General features: G+C 37.8%; 3 protein-coding genes across 3 annotated transcripts; 2 read left to right on the top strand and 1 right to left on the bottom strand.

Moving 5' to 3' along the window:
* Positions 1 to 762: 762 nt before the first annotated feature.
* On the bottom strand, positions 763 to 4,770 carry LOC127651008 (TRAF-interacting protein with FHA domain-containing protein A-like). Its single transcript, XM_052136704.1, has 2 exons — positions 4,650 to 4,770; positions 763 to 4,212 (listed from the first exon to the last, which is right to left on the bottom strand). The coding sequence occupies exon 2, from the start codon at positions 4,168 to 4,170 to the stop codon at positions 3,592 to 3,594; it is 579 nt and encodes a 192-aa protein (XP_051992664.1). The 5' UTR covers positions 4,171 to 4,212; positions 4,650 to 4,770; the 3' UTR covers positions 763 to 3,591.
* A 3,439-nt stretch (positions 4,771 to 8,209) lies between these two features.
* LOC127650981 (RNA-binding protein 4B-like) lies at positions 8,210 to 10,439 on the top strand. The gene is made up of 3 exons (XM_052136670.1): positions 8,210 to 8,679; positions 8,772 to 9,417; positions 9,780 to 10,439. The coding sequence occupies exons 1-2, from the start codon at positions 8,271 to 8,273 to the stop codon at positions 9,386 to 9,388; spliced, it is 1,026 nt and encodes a 341-aa protein (XP_051992630.1). The 5' UTR covers positions 8,210 to 8,270; the 3' UTR covers positions 9,389 to 9,417; positions 9,780 to 10,439.
* Positions 10,440 to 11,666: 1,227 nt separating this feature from the next.
* Positions 11,667 to 19,142, top strand: LOC127650974 (RNA-binding protein 4.1-like). The gene is made up of 4 exons (XM_052136661.1): positions 11,667 to 11,763; positions 12,386 to 12,816; positions 13,187 to 13,939; positions 17,901 to 19,142. The coding sequence occupies exons 2-3, from the start codon at positions 12,405 to 12,407 to the stop codon at positions 13,918 to 13,920; spliced, it is 1,146 nt and encodes a 381-aa protein (XP_051992621.1). The 5' UTR covers positions 11,667 to 11,763; positions 12,386 to 12,404; the 3' UTR covers positions 13,921 to 13,939; positions 17,901 to 19,142.
* Positions 19,143 to 19,375: the final 233 nt, after the last annotated feature.

Raw genomic sequence — 19,375 nt, forward strand, 5'->3', positions numbered from 1 at the left:
GACAGGAGTTGGGTAAAGATTTTAGATAAGGAGCAAAAGATTAATCTTGAGCTCAGAAAATCCAACAAACCTATAAACAGGTTATACATATATACTGTATGTAAGTAAATATATATATATATATATATATATATATATATATATATATATATATATATATATATATATATATATATATATATACCCTATATATATATATATATATATATATATATATATATATATATATATATATATATATATATATATATATATATATATAGGGTGGGGAGTAACGGAATACATTTAAATTATTAAGTATAAGTAACTGTATTCCACTACAGTTACACATTAAATTGTTGGTAATCAGAATACAGTTACATTCCAAAAGTATTTTGATTACTGAAGAGATTACTTTGTTTTTATTGTCATTTGTTTAATTTTATATTTAGTCTATTCGGTTGGAAAACATTTATCAGTGTAAATTATGTGATCTGAGGAACATTTAAACAGTGGGAAAACACTTTCTTATGATTTGTTTAATTCATACGAGAGCTTTCCCACTGTTGTGAGTGAAAAAGTGGATATGACATCATTGAGTAACCTTCCCTTGGGAGCTTAACAGAGGAGCTACATAATGTTTCTACAGCTTAACAAAAAACAGTTAGAAACGCTTTGACAGATGAAACATATATCCAATAAATACACACTTACATGCCTTGACAATGTTTTTTTATGCAGATAGCCTTTAATATCATATAGAAATCTACAAATAATTATATAAACAGAATCCACATATGATCAGAACAGGATGTTGTTGTGTACTCGCTGTGGGGTTATGGAGTTTGGAGCAGCAAAAATAGTTAACCGTGTAAATTGCACACGAACACTTGTTCGTGTGCAATTGCACTTAATTTTAAGTTAAAATGCGAGTTCTTGCCTTTACATGCATCTGTTACCAGACGGCAGACCAAATTGTATTTTAGAATGAATTCTATGACGAAAATGCACTTTGGAGCATAACGTTTGATATTAAGTAGATAAGATCTTATTCTTAAAGAATTCAAATATTGTTTTCTTGTACAAATATCTAAAAATCCTTCAAACACGATACATTTAATTGAGTAGAACAACTGCATAAGATATTTAAGCTTTTTAATAATATTTATTTTTTACAGTGAAGTGTATTTTTTACTTTATTTCATTGTTTATAGTCAAAACAAGTGAAAACATCTGCCAGTGCTGAAGAAGTAATCCAAAGTATTTAGAATACTTTACTGACCTTGAGTAATCTAATGGAATATGTTACAAATTACATTTTACAGCATGAATTCTGTAATCTGTGGCGGAATAGTTTTTAAAACTAACCCTCCCAAGTTGTTTGCACACATACAAATTACCTCTATATTTCAATAGAGAATTTGAACTACTATGTTAAATAGAGAATATGCGTTCATTCAAGTACGACTGATTTAACTCTCATAACTTTGTTGATATACTGTACATCATGTTTCCTGTGTGTTTTTGTTTTACCTCTCTTCATATCACATTTTATATCTTAGGTATTATTAAATTTTTCTCTAAAGGTTTGCTATACAATGACTGCTTATGGTGGCCTGCTGATATGTGTGTGCACGGTGTCAAATGACAAGAGAGCTGAGGACGTGCCACAGTCACACATGCAAGAAACCAATACAAGATAATGACCCCAATAAAGCTTCCCAAAAGAACCCAGGAAAGAAGGCCGCTGGCAAGCCAAAGAGCAACACCAAAGCAAAATAATTTCATAACAGTTGTACAGTCTTCTTTAAAATGTCCAAATGTCCCATTGTACAACTGTCAGTTGTACATGTGAGCTCTGTACTAAGTGCACAATATTTGAGGTGTAGCCTACTGCTTTTGAAGCAACATAAAGATTAAAGTCAAGTGCTTGCTCCATGATAGTTTGCTCTCTTTGGTTTTTGAGATCCTATCCCTTTATAGTCCACTGTACTTTCTTCTGGAATCCCCCTTGATTCTTTTTGAATTCCGGAGGGTGGGGGTCTTTGGTCATTTTAGATCAGCCCTGTTGGCGCCCCATTTGTGTGGCACTCCTATGTGTTGAAAACATTTTTGGTCAGTTCATAAAAGACCCTTTTCATTTTCAGAATAATGCAGTCTTTATTTACACCAGCTTCCAATATGTTAAATACTGTTCATAAATAATTATGTTGTGTCTATAAAATCCAAAATAAATCAAAATGGTTATATTTTAGAATCTTCAAAGTAGTCACCCTTTGTCTAGAATTTACAGACATGAACTCTTGACATTTTCTCAACCAACTTCTTGAGGAATCACCCTGGAATGCTTTTTAAACAGTATTGAAGGAGTTCCCATCTATGTTGGCCACTTATTAGCTGCTTTTCTTTATTATTCAGTCCAAGTCATCCATTTCAAAATATATATATAGGTATACAATTTTTGTTTTGTAATGAAATAAATTAATATGTTGGCACGATTATATTTTGGTCTATAAAACTCAGGAGGAGCACAAGTTGCAATCCTCAACTTCAAACCAAACCTCATATATTTAAACTGACCAATCAGCAGATCACCTTTAACCCCCACTGCACTCAAGTTGTGACCATTTACAGACTTACAACACACAAACACCTCGACCAATAGGCTGAGAGATCACTATCAGTACCCTCTGTGTGCACTGGAATGCAAGAGGACTGTTTTGAAGTGAAAAGGCGTTGTGACACAGAAATGAATTTCTTTGTTCATTGTCAACCCTACTTTTTAGTTTTACAGAATAACACCTTTTCACGTTATTTATATCTCAGATTTGAAAAATAAGTTTAAGTACCTATACTATTCTATTGTTGGTGTATGAGTGTGAATGTATGTGAGAATGGGACACAGTGTAAAGCCCTTTGGTAACCTCTAAGGTTAAAAAAGGCACTATATAAGTGCAGACCATTTACCATTTATTCTACAAAGCAATATGGAAAAAGTTAAAAAAAAAGTTTATTTCGTTAATATAGACCATGTTATAAGTGGTATATATGAATAAGCATAGCTGCCAAGTCTCACACTTTGACCGATCAACCAGTTAACACGCTCACACGCTACACCACGTAAACACACTCTGAAATTTTGGTGAAACTTGGTAGCCCAGTTAATAAGCCTTCAATCACTGTGATTTCACATTTTCAAAAGCATGTGATTAATATTTCAAGTAACAGTCAACACAATACACTAAACATACAGATGTGATTAACACCAAATATAATAGAAAGCATTAAATTATGAGCAAATGTATGAAAAATATACAATAACATTCAGTGAAATATGATAACATATCAGTACAAGGGAAGACAAACAATCGAAAAACACAAAAGGCAACAAAACTAGTTCAGTGAAATTCCAAAGGAAAAGATAGAAATGTGTATGTACACTTGGAGGATAATCTATAGTTCTAGATCTCATTACATAAAAAATGCACTGACTGTTTAAATAATAATAAAGATAATAATAAACAAATTCTACAATCAGATTTTGGGAGAGGAAGGACCAACATCCCTGCCCAAACCATTCTAGACCATTGGATCAGAGCAATGGGAAAACACCTATACTATTATTGTCTCATCTGACTCCAGTGGTTCATGACTCAGCGGTGCTCCATTCTGAAAGTTTCTCCATTCTGCACCAGTATCCAGAATCGCTGGACTGCATGGCACATCTATGCCCATTTCCTGTGAAGGGGGCCTAATGCATGTTTCAAACAGGACTTCAAATTTACTCTGAGACTCTCCGGGCTCTTGCCAAATCAGCAGTTCATATCTCCCAAACCGGAGAAGGGCCTTGTCATCAAGCTCTGCTCTTTCAAGGTGTCTCAGCTCAGACCCACTGACCATGAGTTTACCCTTCTGGCTCATGTTCTGAATCATAAAGCTCAAACTAGGGTTTCCGACTTTCCTATACGCCTGTATGGAGAACTGTTTTCTGGAGACACAGGTGTCATTTAGGACAAAGGTGCAGGTTTGTCCATCCCGACCAAACCTTAGTGGATCTTCAGCGTCCATTTTGTGTGGGTGATTTAGGGGAAGTTTGTGGAAGATAGGACGGCCGGCTTGATCAGGGTGGAAGAGTTGGATATGCAGACATGTGAGCAGTTCTTCCGTCTCTAGTTTACTAATCTCGTTCATTCTGGCCGATAAATGGAGATTTAGGGGGTTATTTAGGGACTTCTGTGGGGTTAAATGGAGACACTTTACAATAAGCTTGTGTACACTATTAAATTAGTTAATACAAGAGTTAACATGAACTAACAAAAACATGCATTTACTGTATTTTTTTTATCTTGGTTAATGCACATTTCTAAGATTAATAAATGCTATAAAAATCATACCGGTTACATTCAGCTATTGTTACAAAGACCTCAGAAAAGATTAAGAAACAACTCGTTACGTGGCATACACTCAAGTCAGTGCATACTTCACATTTTAATTCTACTGCAAGGCAGATAAATTCAAACTACATTGGAAATGAAATAAGTACATTGAGTTTCGAAACTCATGATCATTTAACACAGATCTAATGAATCACGGTACGCGATTTATAAGCGCCATCTTCTAATAAAGTTTCGTACCAGTATAACAAAGCTAAGCAATAAGCAGTAGCTCACCTTCTGAAGCTGTTTGCCACGATCATCATCTAACGGACTAAACCGAAGATCACTATAATAACAAGACGTGAGGAAACAAAGAGGGATTGCATCAGAAGCGCAGAAGACCCCGCCTGCCAGACATGTGATTCTCCAAAACTCCAGAGTTGCGCAACAACCCCCATTCCTTAACTATCGACTTTGTTATTTCTCTGGCCGAGGCTTTGACCTTAACACACATGGTGGTAGACGCATTCTTCTCATTTAGATAAAGAAAAGATATTGTCATTTAAAGACTGTTATCATATTATGAAGCCTGCTTGTTTTGATGAGTGATAAAACACTACCGAGAAAACGTTTATGGTCATAATTTGGTCTTGTTAGTCACTGGTGTCGACCCTGATATCACACGTGTACACACACACACACACACACACACTAGACATACTTATTTTTATACTGTACAAACTATATCCCCTAAACCTAACACAACCCCTAACCCCGACCCTCACAAAAAACTTTCTGCATTTAAAGATTTTCAATAAAACATTGTTTAATATGTTTTTTGAGCTATTTAAACTATGGGGACACAAGAAATGTCCTCATAAACCACATTTATAGCATAATACCCTTGTAATTACCAGTTTGTAACCTAAAAAATTGTCCTCATAAACCACATTAACATGACCCCCCCCCCCCCCCACACACACACACACATATATCTTCTTATATGCTAAAATGAGAACTTTCCTGACCCATTACATCATTTATATATTTTGGATGGTTTATATATATATATATATATATATATATATATATATATATATATATATAAATAATTTTTTCTATTTTATTTGTAAAAAAATGTCCTTCACCTTTAATTGTGTTTATGATTTTATTTATACAATGTTTGATCTTATTGAACATTTATATAGAAAAAAACTCCACAGTTTTGCACAGTTTTAGTTGTAATGTAGCACATCATAAAAAGCTTTCACCACTGTTCAAATGCACTTTGGATCACATCATTTATTAAATTAAACAAATGACAATAAAATGCCAAGTAATCTCTTCAGTAATCAAAATACTTTTTGAATGTAACTGTATTCTAATTACCAATTATTTAAATCGTAACTGTAGTGGAATACAGTTACTTTTACTTTGTATTTTAAATAAGTAATCCTGTTACAAGTATTCCATTACTCCCCAACCCTGTGAATATAAGTGAATATATGTGGCTGGAGATTGCTGCCGAATTCAATGTACATGGTAAGGAACCATTTAAATATAGGTTGCAACGAGGCAAAATGTATCAAGGTTGAAAATAAAATTATTTATATGTTTTGAATATTAATGGAGCAACATAATTTGTGTGAAATGAAATAATAACAGAAGGCTGTTTCGATTAAAATTCAGTTTTTAAAAAGAGGTGGTGAGTGAACCATTTACCCCACACCTGGGATAAAAGGCTTCCTCACTTGGGGTAAAAGACCCCTAGGGGGTTTAAAGTCATATAGCGTAGTAGACACAGGGGCAATAGTTAGTGCAAAATTTGTTAACTAATGCTAATACTTTTGAGACACCAAGATGCTTTTTTGAGTAACACATTAAGAAGATGCTTCCTCAAAATAACCACTTCAGAAAAAGGCAACAATTTCCTGTTAATTTCAAATGCATTTGACATTTTATTACATCTCAAGTAGGCTATTCTCTGTTGTTGAGTCAATTTGAGCACACTTTGATCATTTTTCATAACAAATATAACATGATTACAATTCACTAGTAATCCACCCAGCACGGTCAACAGATAAACATTTAATGTAATCTACTTATTCATTTTCTTAAACACATTGGCTTGGGAAGCAGTCTCAAAGAGCTTTTTGTTTACATTTGTCCTTGAATAATCTGGGCTTGGTTTGTGATCAACTTGCTTTTTTCCCAAAACATTCTATAAACTACAGAATGAGCTAAGGTGATGAACTAAATACGAAAGACATCATGAATTCCAAGAAATCAAGTGTTTACTGAGGCAAACACCAGACTTAGCAGAAAGTCACGACCTCGACATGCAAGAAAACTTACATACGCCCGCCCATTTCTATTTGTGATTGACTGTCATTTCATCCATTCAATAAATCAGAAATCCAGAACATTCTAATGAACGAAATTCTATTGGTTGTCACGTCTCGCTTCAGCAGCATTCTCATACGTGATTGGTCTCATCAGCCATGTAGGCGGGACTAAATAAGGGTATTAATTTAGATGACCCACCCTCTTCCTCATTGCGGTGTGAAGCAGACGGTGAGTGTTATCCTATGACCTTTAGTGCGACAAGATTAGCGTTTATTTCAATTTGTACTTGATTTTTAAAGTATTGTAGTTATAAGACTGATGTATATAGTGTCATTGTAGAAATGTAAGTAAATGATTTGGTTATTTGTTCGCAAACATCACGTTTATCTCGGCGCGCAACGGCTGCTAGGCTAGCGTTGTTAGCTTATTCAAACTTCGCAACAAAAATGTTATTTTCACTCAGTGCGCTGTATATGTGAAACAACGTCTGCTTGTAGTAATCTCATTCCTATTGCGATCTTTAGTGATTTTGCGAAAATTATTGTTCACAATTCTTTTGAGGGAATATGTATTGTTTGTCGACGAAGCGTGCTAGTTAGCTAGTTTTTTTTTTTTTTTACACGAGGCCGTGGTTTAATAATTGCTTGATTTTATTAGTACTTAACCGTATTGGTTAAATATTGTGAACATCGTTATACAAATTTAACATTTTATATATACGTTTCCGAATCGTAAGGCATTAAAATGTATTATTTGCATAAGCAACTGGTTTGACTGGCTTGCTTTTCAGGAAATGTGAATGGGATGGTTAACCCGTTTCGATTTCAGCTCCGCTCAAGTTTCACGTTCCAGTGAGCTGTTCACTGCAGCGTTGATTTTAACAACTCGTAGGACTTGAGGGACAGTTAACCAAAATGAAAATACTATAATTTACATCATGCCATCACAGATCTGTATGACTTTTCTTCTACAGAACACAAACGAAAACGTTATAAAGAATATATCGGCTCTGTAGGTACTTATAATACAAGTGAATTGCGATGATATCTCAGAATGACCAAAAAGGACAAAGGCAGCAAAAGTAATTCTTATGAATCCAGTAGTTACATTTGTGTGGGTGAGAAACGATCAACTTCACCTTTGACCAGCCCCAACCAGTAAGTGGCTGAACGTAAAAAGTCACTTCAACACCAGAATGTGACTAGACTAACAGTAATAGTAAAAATGGCTTAAATATTAATCTGTTTCTCAACCACACCTATCAAACTACTACTGGTTTAGTCTGATGGGTTACGTTTATGCTGCCTTTTCTGCACCTTCTGAGTTCTGGTCATCATTCACTTGCGTTGTGAGGACCAACAGAACTGAAATATTCTTCTAAAAATCACCCGTTGTTCCGCAGAAGAAAGTCATACACATCTGGGGTAAGGGTGACGCAGTGAGAGAATTACGTTTTTTTTTGTTGAACCATGCCTTTAACGCAGCCCTTATTTATTTAGTGTTGCTGGAGACTGAATTTAATGTATATTCTTTTCTGTATTTTTCAGGCTCTGTAACACATCAACCAAAATGGTAAAGATCTTCATTGGTAACCTGCCTCAGCAGGCAGAAGTAGAAGAAATAAAGTCTCTGTTTACGCAATATGGAAACGTCACAGAGTGCGCCATCATCAAGAACTTTGCCTTCGTTCACATGGATGATCGCAAAAGTGCAACAAAAGCCATCCGAAACCTGCATTTGTACAAGCTGCATGGAACACCCATCAATGTTGAAGCAAGTCGTGGCAAGAGCCAGGGCCCAGTGAAGCTTCATGTGGCCAATGTGGAGAAGGGATCCAATGAAGAGCTCCAAGCATTGTTCGAGGAGTATGGTACTGTTAGTGAATGCGCGATCATCAAGAACTTCGCCTTTGTGCACATGTGCAATTCTGATGAGGCCATGGATGCCATCAAGGGCTTGGACAATACAGAGTTTCAAGGTAGGAAACCAAGCCTTTATTACAATAGTCACAAACTTAAATAGTCATCAGTTCATTGTTTACAGAATTTAATAATTTCACATATTTTACAGGCAAAAGAATTCATGTGCAGATTTCAAAGAGTCGACCAAGAGGGGATGAAGACGAAGGCTTCGGCCCCCCAGACCGAGGATATTGGCCACCCCGTTTCCCTGGTGATCGTCCCGAGCCACCTGGTCCTCCTAGAGGTCGCTTTGGCTATCCCCCTGGCCCCCCTCCACCACCACCACCACCCCCCAGACGCCCCCCATACCCAGAGCGTGCAGCACCTGCATATGATCGTGATGGCTATGGTGTGGTCGACTATTATGAGAAGTATCGTGCTCGCCCTTATGGCGCATCCTCATATGAGGAACGACGTCCTAGTGGCATGCCCCCTCCGCCCCCCTCAAACGCCGTTATGAGAGAGCGAATGGGCGGCAATGGCCTTGACCCCTATGAGCGACGCCCCCTCCCACCCCCTCCATCCTCATTCTTTGCCCGGGACCGCAGTCCTATCAGACGTGCTCCTCCTGCCCCTCCAGCACCCGCAGGCGACGGTTACTCGTACGAGCGCTCGCGTCTCTCCCCTCTCTCCATGTCTCGGAACCCGATGTACAGCATGCCTCGACCCAGAGACCCCTATGCTGAGAGGGCGCCGCCTCCACCTCCTGCGCGTTACGCGTATTAAAGTGAATTCCTGCGCTTTTGTAACCCAAGGTGAGAATAGGGTCTCGCAACCCCCAAATAAGCTCTGAAGCATCCTTCTAATATAGAACCAAGAGTTCAAGTACTGCCCTGTTCAGTCCAGTACTAGTGTACTGTAAGGGATGCGCAAGTAGCAGTATGTATATTGTTTCTGGGTCGTATATTTTAATTACTTTTTATAGTCTTTTAAAACTACACTGACCTTCGTATCGAAGTGTTTGGATTGTAAATTTAAGTGACCTTGTGGTCCAGTGAGCTAAATCTCACTTCGCTTAATTCAAAATAAACTGTTTTACAGATGTTCTAACTAGGCTTGTCGTTTCAGTAATCACAGGTGGCACCTTTTTGACTCATGTGATTTGCTCTCTTTCCAGGTGTAAATTATTCCAGATCGTCGTCGTCTCCAGGTGCCCGTGATGCGATGCGTCGTTGTCTGCCAGAGCGCGTTTCGTTCGCCTGCGCACCATAGTGGAAGAATTGTCGCGGACTGCACATTCTATAAAACAAACGCTTTTACACGCATAAAATTCATTCTCATGCTAAATTGTTAATTCTGCATTTCTTTTTGTTCTGCTTGTGTTTTAGTTTTTGAAAGGTAAAGATTACACAAAAAATAGGTTAACTTGGTGGTTTGGTCAAACCTGTTAAAGGAACGTATACAAAAATTTCTTTCAACTAAAATTTCTGTGTTACTCTGTATGTTTTTTTTTTTTATATATATATATATATGCTTTTAAGCATATCGTTTGTTATTAAACTGTAACGAGCGCTACAAATAATTTGATTTGGTACAAAGCCCACAATACATTGTATTGTTTTTATTAGGCCTTTGTTGAAGCCTGAAATGAGCAGATACACGTGCGCCATGCAAGTATAAATATCTCCGCTGCAATAAAACTTTTAGTTTACTGGCTTTTGTGGAATTGTGTTTTAGTTTGGATTTTAATGGCAGAGTCTAGTGATTCAAGAACTGTGTACCGTTTTTCTTTCATAAAAACACTTGATTAAAACCTTTTAATAAAGACTGGAACTTGGGTGCGTCGTTTTACTTGCCAAACTTTTAAAGATGAAAGTAAAACTTAAAACTATTGTGGTGATGTATATCGCTCTGCAGCCACAGAACTGCTTGTGCGGCGAAATTTAAACGAGCGCCATGATAACTCGTATTACCATTCCTAGTCTGTGTGTACATTCTGTCAGTTTGAATTGCCATTTTGACATCACTAGTTGGATAGACTTTTTAATGTTTTCAATCATTGGTCCTTTTTCACTGTTTGCGGTTCATCTTAAAAAGGTTTAATTTGAGCCAGGTAAGTCTTCTGATGTATTAAATGTCTTTACCACAGCATGCCTTTTTTCTTGCTCCAACTTGATTGTTTCATGGTGCAGCTGTTCACCTAATGGCACCCAGACATTCAGTCACTGAGTACAGACATTTATCTAAATTGATAATATCAAATATTTGGTGTCACTTCATGATGACCTCTGGTGAATCTTAATGGTAAGTTCTGTTTGAAATGCATGCACAATTATATGCATTCTCCCCCTCCATGTATGAAGTTTGCAATAAAATATATATATTTGGCAATTATGACTCCTTTTTTTTAGTAAAGGCCTGGTTTTTGGGACAACCCTTGGAAGATGGGAAATAAATAAAACTGGAAGGTTTCTGTGACAGTTTATGTACAATATACATACGAATGCGTGACTGCATTAAACCGAAAGCAACCACAGATGAACAAACAGAAACTACAGGAAGTATGCATTTAAAGCTTAAAGACGAAGTTGTGCTGTAAATATGTGATATGCGAGGTTAAAAGTAGCTTTGATGGTAAAATGATTCAAGTTGTTCTATACGCCTTTTTTATAAATAACTACAGTGCAACTTAACTTTATCACATTATCAGTAATTCGAGTATCGTGTAAAATGTATAAATTACATACACAGACCGTGGCTGCGTTTCTTGAGTTGATCGGACAATGGCCCTAATTGCTTCTGTGATCTACTTAGCCTTACGAAGCTTTTTTGGAAGCTCAGCCATGGTTTACATTTGAAAAATTGAGTGCGTTTTCGAATTTGAATGCACAAAATCAAGGAAACATGAATGTTTCGACACATTAAATAAATACATAAAAGAACACGTTACGGTATTTACGTGGATCTTTACTTCAGTGACCAGTGTTTAATATGGTCTCCCTCTATAATAACTTTAGTACATGCTAAAATTTCAAATTATTCAACTCGAAGTGGATTTCCGTAGACCGGAAGTGCTGTTGACTGTTGAGGAGGCGCGAGACTCCATTTTATGTTTCATTCATCTTTGCTCTCGCTGGCGGTGAGGTTGCGTTCTCGCTACGGTAAGGCAATGCTATTCTTTCATAACAATTTACACGCGTGTTATACATTTGATTTCATAATCGGTTTGTAACGTTAAAAAACATCTATAATATAGTTTGTCTCGTAACATGGCGACCACAGCTCGGGTAATCATGCTGCTGTGCTAATTTGAGTTAGCTTGGCCGACGCAGTATCCTACGGATCTAGTATCCGACGGTCACCGGTGCTCCTAAGTCGTGTAACTAACCCGTAAATGTATAGTTAAGTACTGAGAAACTAATAAACGCGAGGGTTTTTTCGGTAATTCGGATATCATGCTTCAAACCCCATCGGAGAAGCGGCGAGGCATGGCCTAGCAAAGCGTGTTAATTCAGCTGCGCCATCAAGTCCAACCGCTGAAAATAGGTTCGGTAATTGAGCTCCCATTTGACTCCTTTTAATCAGATCTTATCAGTGTGTTAGACACTGCGTGTTTATTTATTTTTTTTTAGCTTGAAGTAAAACACTTCTTACGCGTATGATCAGTTCTAGGATTGGGTTCTTTCAGTTTTCATCTCTTGCTGTGTAGGCCAGCACAACAGTAATGTAAAGAAACGTCGTTTTAAATAACGTGCATTTCGCAACTATGCTCCCTTTATCCAGGACATAAACGGCAATAAAGATGGTTAAGATCTTTGTTGGCAACCTATCCTCAAGCACGGCCGCGGAAGATCTGCGCTCTCTTTTCTCTGACTATGGCAAAGTTAAAGAGTGCGACGTGCTGAAAAATTACGGCTTCGTGCACATGGAAAGTAAGCAGGACGCCGAAGAGGCCATCCGAAAACTCAACCATCACGAGCTGAAAGGTCAAGCCATAAATGTGGAGATGAGCAAAGGAAAACCCAGGGGGTCTACCAAGCTGCATGTGAGCAACATCAGCAGTGGCTGCACCACTGAGGAGCTTCGAACCAAGTTTGAGGAGTACGGCCCTGTGGTTGAGTGTGACATAGTCAAGGACTATGCCTTCGTACACATGGAGCGAATGGAGGATGCCATGGAGGCCGTCAATGGGCTGGATAACTCCGCCTTCCAAGGTGAACAATAAGAAAAGACGGCGGAAAACATGCTTACCCAGGGTTATATTTTACTCTTTGAATGTAGAAGTGAACACGGGGAGATTATAGAACTCCCCTTTTAATTTATTGTAATTGTTACATTGATATTTTTTTTATATATATATATATAAACAATTGGCAGTAGACAATGTTTTCTGTATGGAGTTACATTTGAATTAAGGTAATTTTTCACATCATTTACTGAAACTGCTTGCCTGCTTTCATTACAAGTTTTGCTACTAGATGTTAAGTGATCTTTGGCTGTTGTGATGCAATGATTTTCTTTAATACGGTGACGTGAGCGGAAGAAAATTTTACATTGTTTTGCGTGTTCTCTTCCTCCCAAAAGGAAAGCTGGTCAAAGTACAACTGTCCACGAGTCGGCTCCGTACAGCACCCGGCATGGGAGACCAAACTGGCTGTTTCGTCTGTGGGGAGCAGGGCCATTGGTCCAAAGATTGCAGACGTGGTCAGAATGGTGGCTATGGTGGAAGCATGGGGGGATTCCGCGGCAATAGAGGTCCCCCGAGGGGTGGGCCAAGTTATGGCATGGGTGGCCCTGGAGGTCCTCCTAGTAGAGGTTACACAGCAGGGCCACGCCCCCCTCCCCCACCCATGACCCGCCGTCTCAGCTATGGCGAGTATGGCGCAGATGCTCGAGATCGGTACCCCAGCAGGCCACCGGCTGCCTATCCAGTGAGGTCGGCCACAATTGATCGGGATCGCTATGGAAGCATTGATTATTATGAGAAGTTTCGGGCTCGCCCGGTTAGCTCTAGCTTTTTTGAGGATAGGCCTCTCTCTATTCCCCCTCCTCCTCCCCCTCCCTCTTCTTCTTCTCTCTCAAGGATGCGGTTGGCTCCCCCCAGACATGATCCCTATGAACGACGCCCTCTGGGGCCACCACCTACCACGGCATCGGCGTACTTCGCGCGGGACCGTAGCCCAATCAGACGTGTGGGCGCCGGTGCGGAAGGCTACTCGTACGAGCGCTCGCGACTTTCTCCGGTCTCCAGGAGCTCATCTTACGCTGTGCCGCGAGCCAGGGAGAACTACACCGAGCGGGTTCGATACGCATTCTAAGCCACACACACATGCAAAGGTGAGCGAATGCGGGTCGTTACATTGATGATCCTGATGAGATATGTCAGCGTAATGTGTTCTGACAGGTAGGCCTGTCGCGATTATTAAATAATCATCTGCTTGAGGCTATGTAATCTAACCGCGGTTATTTGAGATGGCCGCGATTTTATTATGCACTTCAAATTCCAATCACGTTTTAAAATAAGAGAATTTTAAACTAATATATAAACTCCACAAACAATGCGTTGGTGTGTTATTCAATTGAACACAGAACGCCACTGAGCCGCTCCGCGGAAATCAACCCAGAGCAGCTCCTGTTCGGAAGAGCGCGTGAAATGCTCTGATGCTTGTGCCGTCAGCAGAGGCTTATGCCAAACTCGCACAAAAATATAAACAAACAAAGGTAAATGTTGATAGGTTTCACTTTTAATTTAACGATTGGGTAATGGCAAATGTTCCTGGCCAAAGTGGGTTCATTCACACATTGTTGATGACACAGTAGCCTAGTTTCCATCCACCTTTCGCACCATTTTGATATCGACAAAGTGAAAATGCGGACATTTTTTTTTACATTAGCCGCCTTGTGTCCGTTTCCATTCAAATGGCCTTTTTATCGATAAAAAGGTTGTGCGTGATGATGTCATGCCTAAAAAAAAAACTTTGTCGTACAGGTTTTGGTTTAGCGCAAAAGAAGTCTGCCCTGAAGCCATTCAGAAATGCCCCTAATTTTTTCCCTCCAAAGTTTTGGTAAAATGGGAAGATTATTGAAACAATTCATTAAATTTGGCCAGTTTACTAGCATTTTAATTTCACAAATAAAAGCAATCAGAAGAGGAATTGTAATCAAAATGGAGCAGTTGCCCTTCTGATATGATTTTAATATTGGTCCTGATGTTGCACCTATTGCAGGTTGGCACCGGTTCTGACCCGAAAGCAAATCGTCATGGCCCTGTTCAAGCTGGCAACCTGCACCAAGTAGTGGTGGAAACTTTCTATCTCAGTATAAGGGCCATCAATCGAATTGTATATGCGGTGTGCACAGCTATTAAAGAAACATTGATGCAGTGTAATATCAGGGTTTACATATGATACATTCTGATATTCAGTATTTTGAACAATCATTAATCTAAAGCATCACCATTCCAACTGCATTATGTCCCGCATATTTCTCCAGCAACTTTTAACAACCAACTGAACTTGATTATCTAAAATTTATTTTAGCTTCATAATACAAATGTATATTTTCTGAAGCAGTAAATGTGATCCGAGGTAAAGAGGGTTAGATTTAAAATATTTAAAATGTTCAAAAGCTCATTTTCTGAAACTCAGCATTGGACAAATAGTTCTGATAGTTTATAGTCTTGAAAAAAGAGCAGAATATTCTGAGAACATCATTCAGCCGACTTTATTCATCTACAGAACAGGGGAAAGCTAATTTAAGTTTGTGTAATGAAAAAGCATATAAAGGTCTAAAAATATATATATATTTTTTGTTTGGTAATTTATTTGATTTTTTTTTTTTCAAAAGTAAATTAAACAATAATTAAATAGAATTGGGCTGTAACTGTGCGTTCACACCAGAGGCGGCGAGAGCGTCAAATCGACCGGAAGTCATTCATTTTCAATGACAGCCAGCGGCGAGAAGTGGCGCAGCGAGTCTTGGGCGGTGTGGGCGTCAGATGAAAGTTCAAGTGCAGTCAACATGGTAATGAGCTGTGACCTGGTTCGGCGGCAACCTATTGTAATATAGAAGTGCTCCGCTCTAGCGTAGTCTAGAGAACACAACAGTGTAAACTTTGGTTCCCACCAAACATTAGTTCCGAAGATAGAATGGAGGAGAAACTGATTATTGCTGTGGCGGGTTTCCCAGTAATATATGATCTGTCCCTGTTTGCTTACAGGGATATAAAACAACCAAGACCAGTTATTATTACAAATGTATTTTATTTTGATAACAAACAACTAATTTTAATTACTTTCTGCCATCGATCGATTTCTTATTTTCACATTTTAAAGAGTTCATGAGGATATACGCTACTTGTGATAGGTTGGCAAAAAGTAAATGGTCGACATGTCTGGATGTTTAAATTGCGGCCCCTTTAAATATAGTTCACAAAACAAAGCATTCTGAACAAACGTTGCCACCTATTTCAACTACATCAGAGCGTCTTCGAGCGTTGAAGGCAAGGCAGCCAGAGCGAATTTTGACGCTCTCTCACCGCTTCTGGTGCGTTTACAATCAGCTTAATTTAGATGAATTAAAACTTTATTCACAAAAAGTTCTTGGATGGAAACGTAGGTGGTGACAAAGAGGAGGTGATGAACGTTTATTTCTGAGTAATTAAATGATTAAATTAAATCTCAGAGGTTTTGCTTCATGAGAAATAATGGCTTGAGGGTTTTCTCAAAGAGCATTACAATCAAAGTGATGGAAATTTAGAGTAATATTTTACTATAGCTAAATTTAACAACATTCTATTATATAAATATAATGAAAATATTAATTTTGTGTGTTTAATCATAGAGATATATATATATATATATATATATATATCTAAATATAACCACACAATTTCTGTAATTATAAATTATTGTACATGATGCATTACAACAAACGTAAAAAAAATCTTGGTCTTGAACTCTCAATAAATGGGTTAGTCATTTAATTAAAATGAGGAAAATAATTAAGTTTGAATTTTCAGGATGTATTTTTTTTTTTTTTTTAGACAATTCTGCAGGTTTTAATCTTTGATACAAGTATATGTATACAGTACATGACGTAAAATTAGTCGATGTGCTGACAGCTTAGGGTTATTGTTATATAGTGAGAAAACATTTTTAAGAGCAAAATCCTTTGGCTTTTTCCAGTAGACTTTAATAATTGCCAATGCAATCTAAGACACTATATACAGTATACATACATAAAACATATTGAAGGCTGAAGTTTAATTTGCTGAAGTTTAAAATCTCAAAATTATTATTTTTGTCTGGATGCGGTTCAGTCTAGCATACATCTCTGCAGCTTGCTGAACGGCAATGCAATCACTCGCACACTCTTTCGCGGTTCCACTTTTGAAACTGGCAGTTGCACATTTACAGGCGATGCGAAGAGCTACAGCAGTTTACCCGTTATGCCTGATTCATGCGACGTCTCCATGCAGTAAATCCGCTCCCATGTATGTAATACCTGGGACATGTGTTGTATATGACGAAACATGCTCTGCTCCACACAATTAGTTTATGGGCTAGGATGTGCAGTCGTGTCGAGCGTGTACCTCCTGAAAATGTATGTATCCCAATTAGCCACAGAAAGTAGGGAAAATATCAGTGAAGTTTCGCCCATTGTACAAGGGTGCCCAGGGTTTTTTACAGACAGCAACAGGTGCCATGATCCCAATCTCACCCTATTCCTAACAAAATGCAAGGCCGAGTACCCTGCCAGTAGCAACTTAAGACACCTTTCTCCTATCTTGCGAAGGTGTGGTTAGGATACTACATTAGTTGCGGAAAGAAAATCTCCATTTTCCGCAATTTTATTTCCCAGCTCTAATAATATATAAAGTACCAAAAACAACAGTGTAAATGTAAAATTGACAAAAGAGACATATTTTAAGAATTTAGAAATATTTTGATATCTAAAACATTTTAATGTCAATCATGTAGTTTTAAAGCCGTAAAAGGAAATCTTTTATCCCAATTGTATTATTTGGATTATGTATTTAAAGTTAAATATGTACAAATTACTTAAGATCTTAAGAAATATGACAGTTAATCATGATAATCATCATAATCGCAACTATTTGTTTGACAATTAATCGTCAGCTACATTTCATAATCGTGACAGTCCTACTGACAGGCATTTCAGTGAGTGGATCAGATCAGTCTGTAAGAGCAGCCGCTTTACTCGTGTTACAAGGTGGAAATGTCTGATGTTGCCTGTAAAATGTTTCCCCTCTTAAAATATTTGTTCTCCTTTTTAGGTTTTTTCAAGTCACGAGACTTTCCCTCCACCTACATGATATTACCACGAAGACGCTGTGCTGGATTTAAAAGATGCAGGATTGAGAAGGCAAATGTATTGATCAGTATGCTTATCTCTGCACATTAATATTATTTTACCCACATAAAAAAACTACCATTTAATTTCCTCTTTCCCATGGAGTCAGTTTCATCCACGTATGCCTGCAATATTTGTTGATTTTGGGTTTTGCCATTCAATTTTGTCCAGAGGTAAGGAGCCGTGTCTAATCGAAGTATAGTTTTTAAACACTGCTATTAATTGCAATTAAACATGATGTTTTGAGTTGTATTTTTTCAGTCTATTTCTGTCCTCTGTTATTCACATTTGACTTGTAATGCTTAGATTTATCTCAAGCTGTTGGGTCCGCTTGCCACCTTAGTTCTGTGATTTTCATTTTGGTAACCTCGATTTATGTTTTGTGAGGACAATCGGGTTAATTTGGAGATTAATGTCAAATTGTGTATAAGGAGGGAGTGGCAATCTGTAATTAATCCTACAGCTGAAAAAAAAAAAAACTTGATGGGAAAATCAACATTCCATTATATCTTTTATTCCCATTCATTACAGCTTTTTTTTTGTTTTTAATGGCATGTTTTGCATTTGCTCAAAGATGACGCTTGTTGAATTGGTAGTTGTGCTGTATCTACTAGGTACGTTCAACAGGAGAGACAACTTTTGCTCCTTCCAATGCATGTAAGTTTTTGTTTTGTGTTTAGCCTAGATTTGGGACTTTGGCTACATACGTTTTGGAGTTTTGATTGTAACCCCCTGACAGATGTATTAGTCATTTCAAACTATGTGATTTAATGTATAACCTAAAGTTGTTGGGCAGCTCATGTGATATAGGTGAACAACATGTACCTGATTTCAGAGGGATGCGCACTGAATGGTCTTCTATTCTGTATTCGTCAATGACTTCTTGTCAGGAATATTTAGGTTGTCAGAAGCACCTTCATGTATGAAGATGGAATTGTGGACTGTACGTGGGAATAAAGTGGGAATGCATGAGCATATGTGCTGACCAACTGTCACTCAGGGCTCCATTCACTTTTGAGGCTGCTGGCGTTTCTTTTCTATGGGTGCCTTGGGAAGCTCTGTGAAAAATGTTTATAAATTTGATTTTCTGTAGTTTGTTTAATTCCTACAGAAGTCAGGAGTGTGTTTTATCAATTATCTTTTGTAATAAACCAATATTTTGGTGACAACATGTCTGCGTCTCAATCGTAAAGTATTTCCTTTTATTTGAGTTAAACATGAATAATGTACAACCAACCCCCCTTATTTTTTTTAACACATTATTTTGAAAGGGCTTGCGTGTATTTGTTTTGTTGCATTTATAGTTATACACTACGTGATGCTTTAGAGTATCTGAAGGCTGCAGCAGCCAGTTATTACACGATTATTTTAGGATGGAGAACAGAAAAGGGGATGGGC

Source organism: Xyrauchen texanus, chromosome 1, assembly GCF_025860055.1.
Source record: "Xyrauchen texanus isolate HMW12.3.18 chromosome 1, RBS_HiC_50CHRs, whole genome shotgun sequence".
In the NCBI taxonomy this organism is placed as follows: Eukaryota; Metazoa; Chordata; class Actinopteri; order Cypriniformes; family Catostomidae; genus Xyrauchen; species Xyrauchen texanus.

Excerpts from the sequence above, each read along its gene's own strand:
- LOC127650981 (XM_052136670.1), top strand. The coding sequence starts at position 8,271 with ATGGTAAAGATCTTCATTGGTAACCTGCCTCAGCAGGCAGAAGTAGAA. Across the intron at positions 8,680-8,771 it reads GGACAATACAGAGTTTCAAG|GCAAAAGAATTCATGTGCAG; the intron begins GTAGGAAACCAA and ends CATATTTTACAG.
- LOC127651008 (XM_052136704.1), bottom strand. The coding sequence starts at position 4,170 with ATGAACGAGATTAGTAAACTAGAGACGGAAGAACTGCTCACATGTCTG.
- LOC127650974 (XM_052136661.1), top strand. The coding sequence starts at position 12,405 with ATGGTTAAGATCTTTGTTGGCAACCTATCCTCAAGCACGGCCGCGGAA. Across the intron at positions 12,817-13,186 it reads GGATAACTCCGCCTTCCAAG|GAAAGCTGGTCAAAGTACAA; the intron begins GTGAACAATAAG and ends TCCTCCCAAAAG.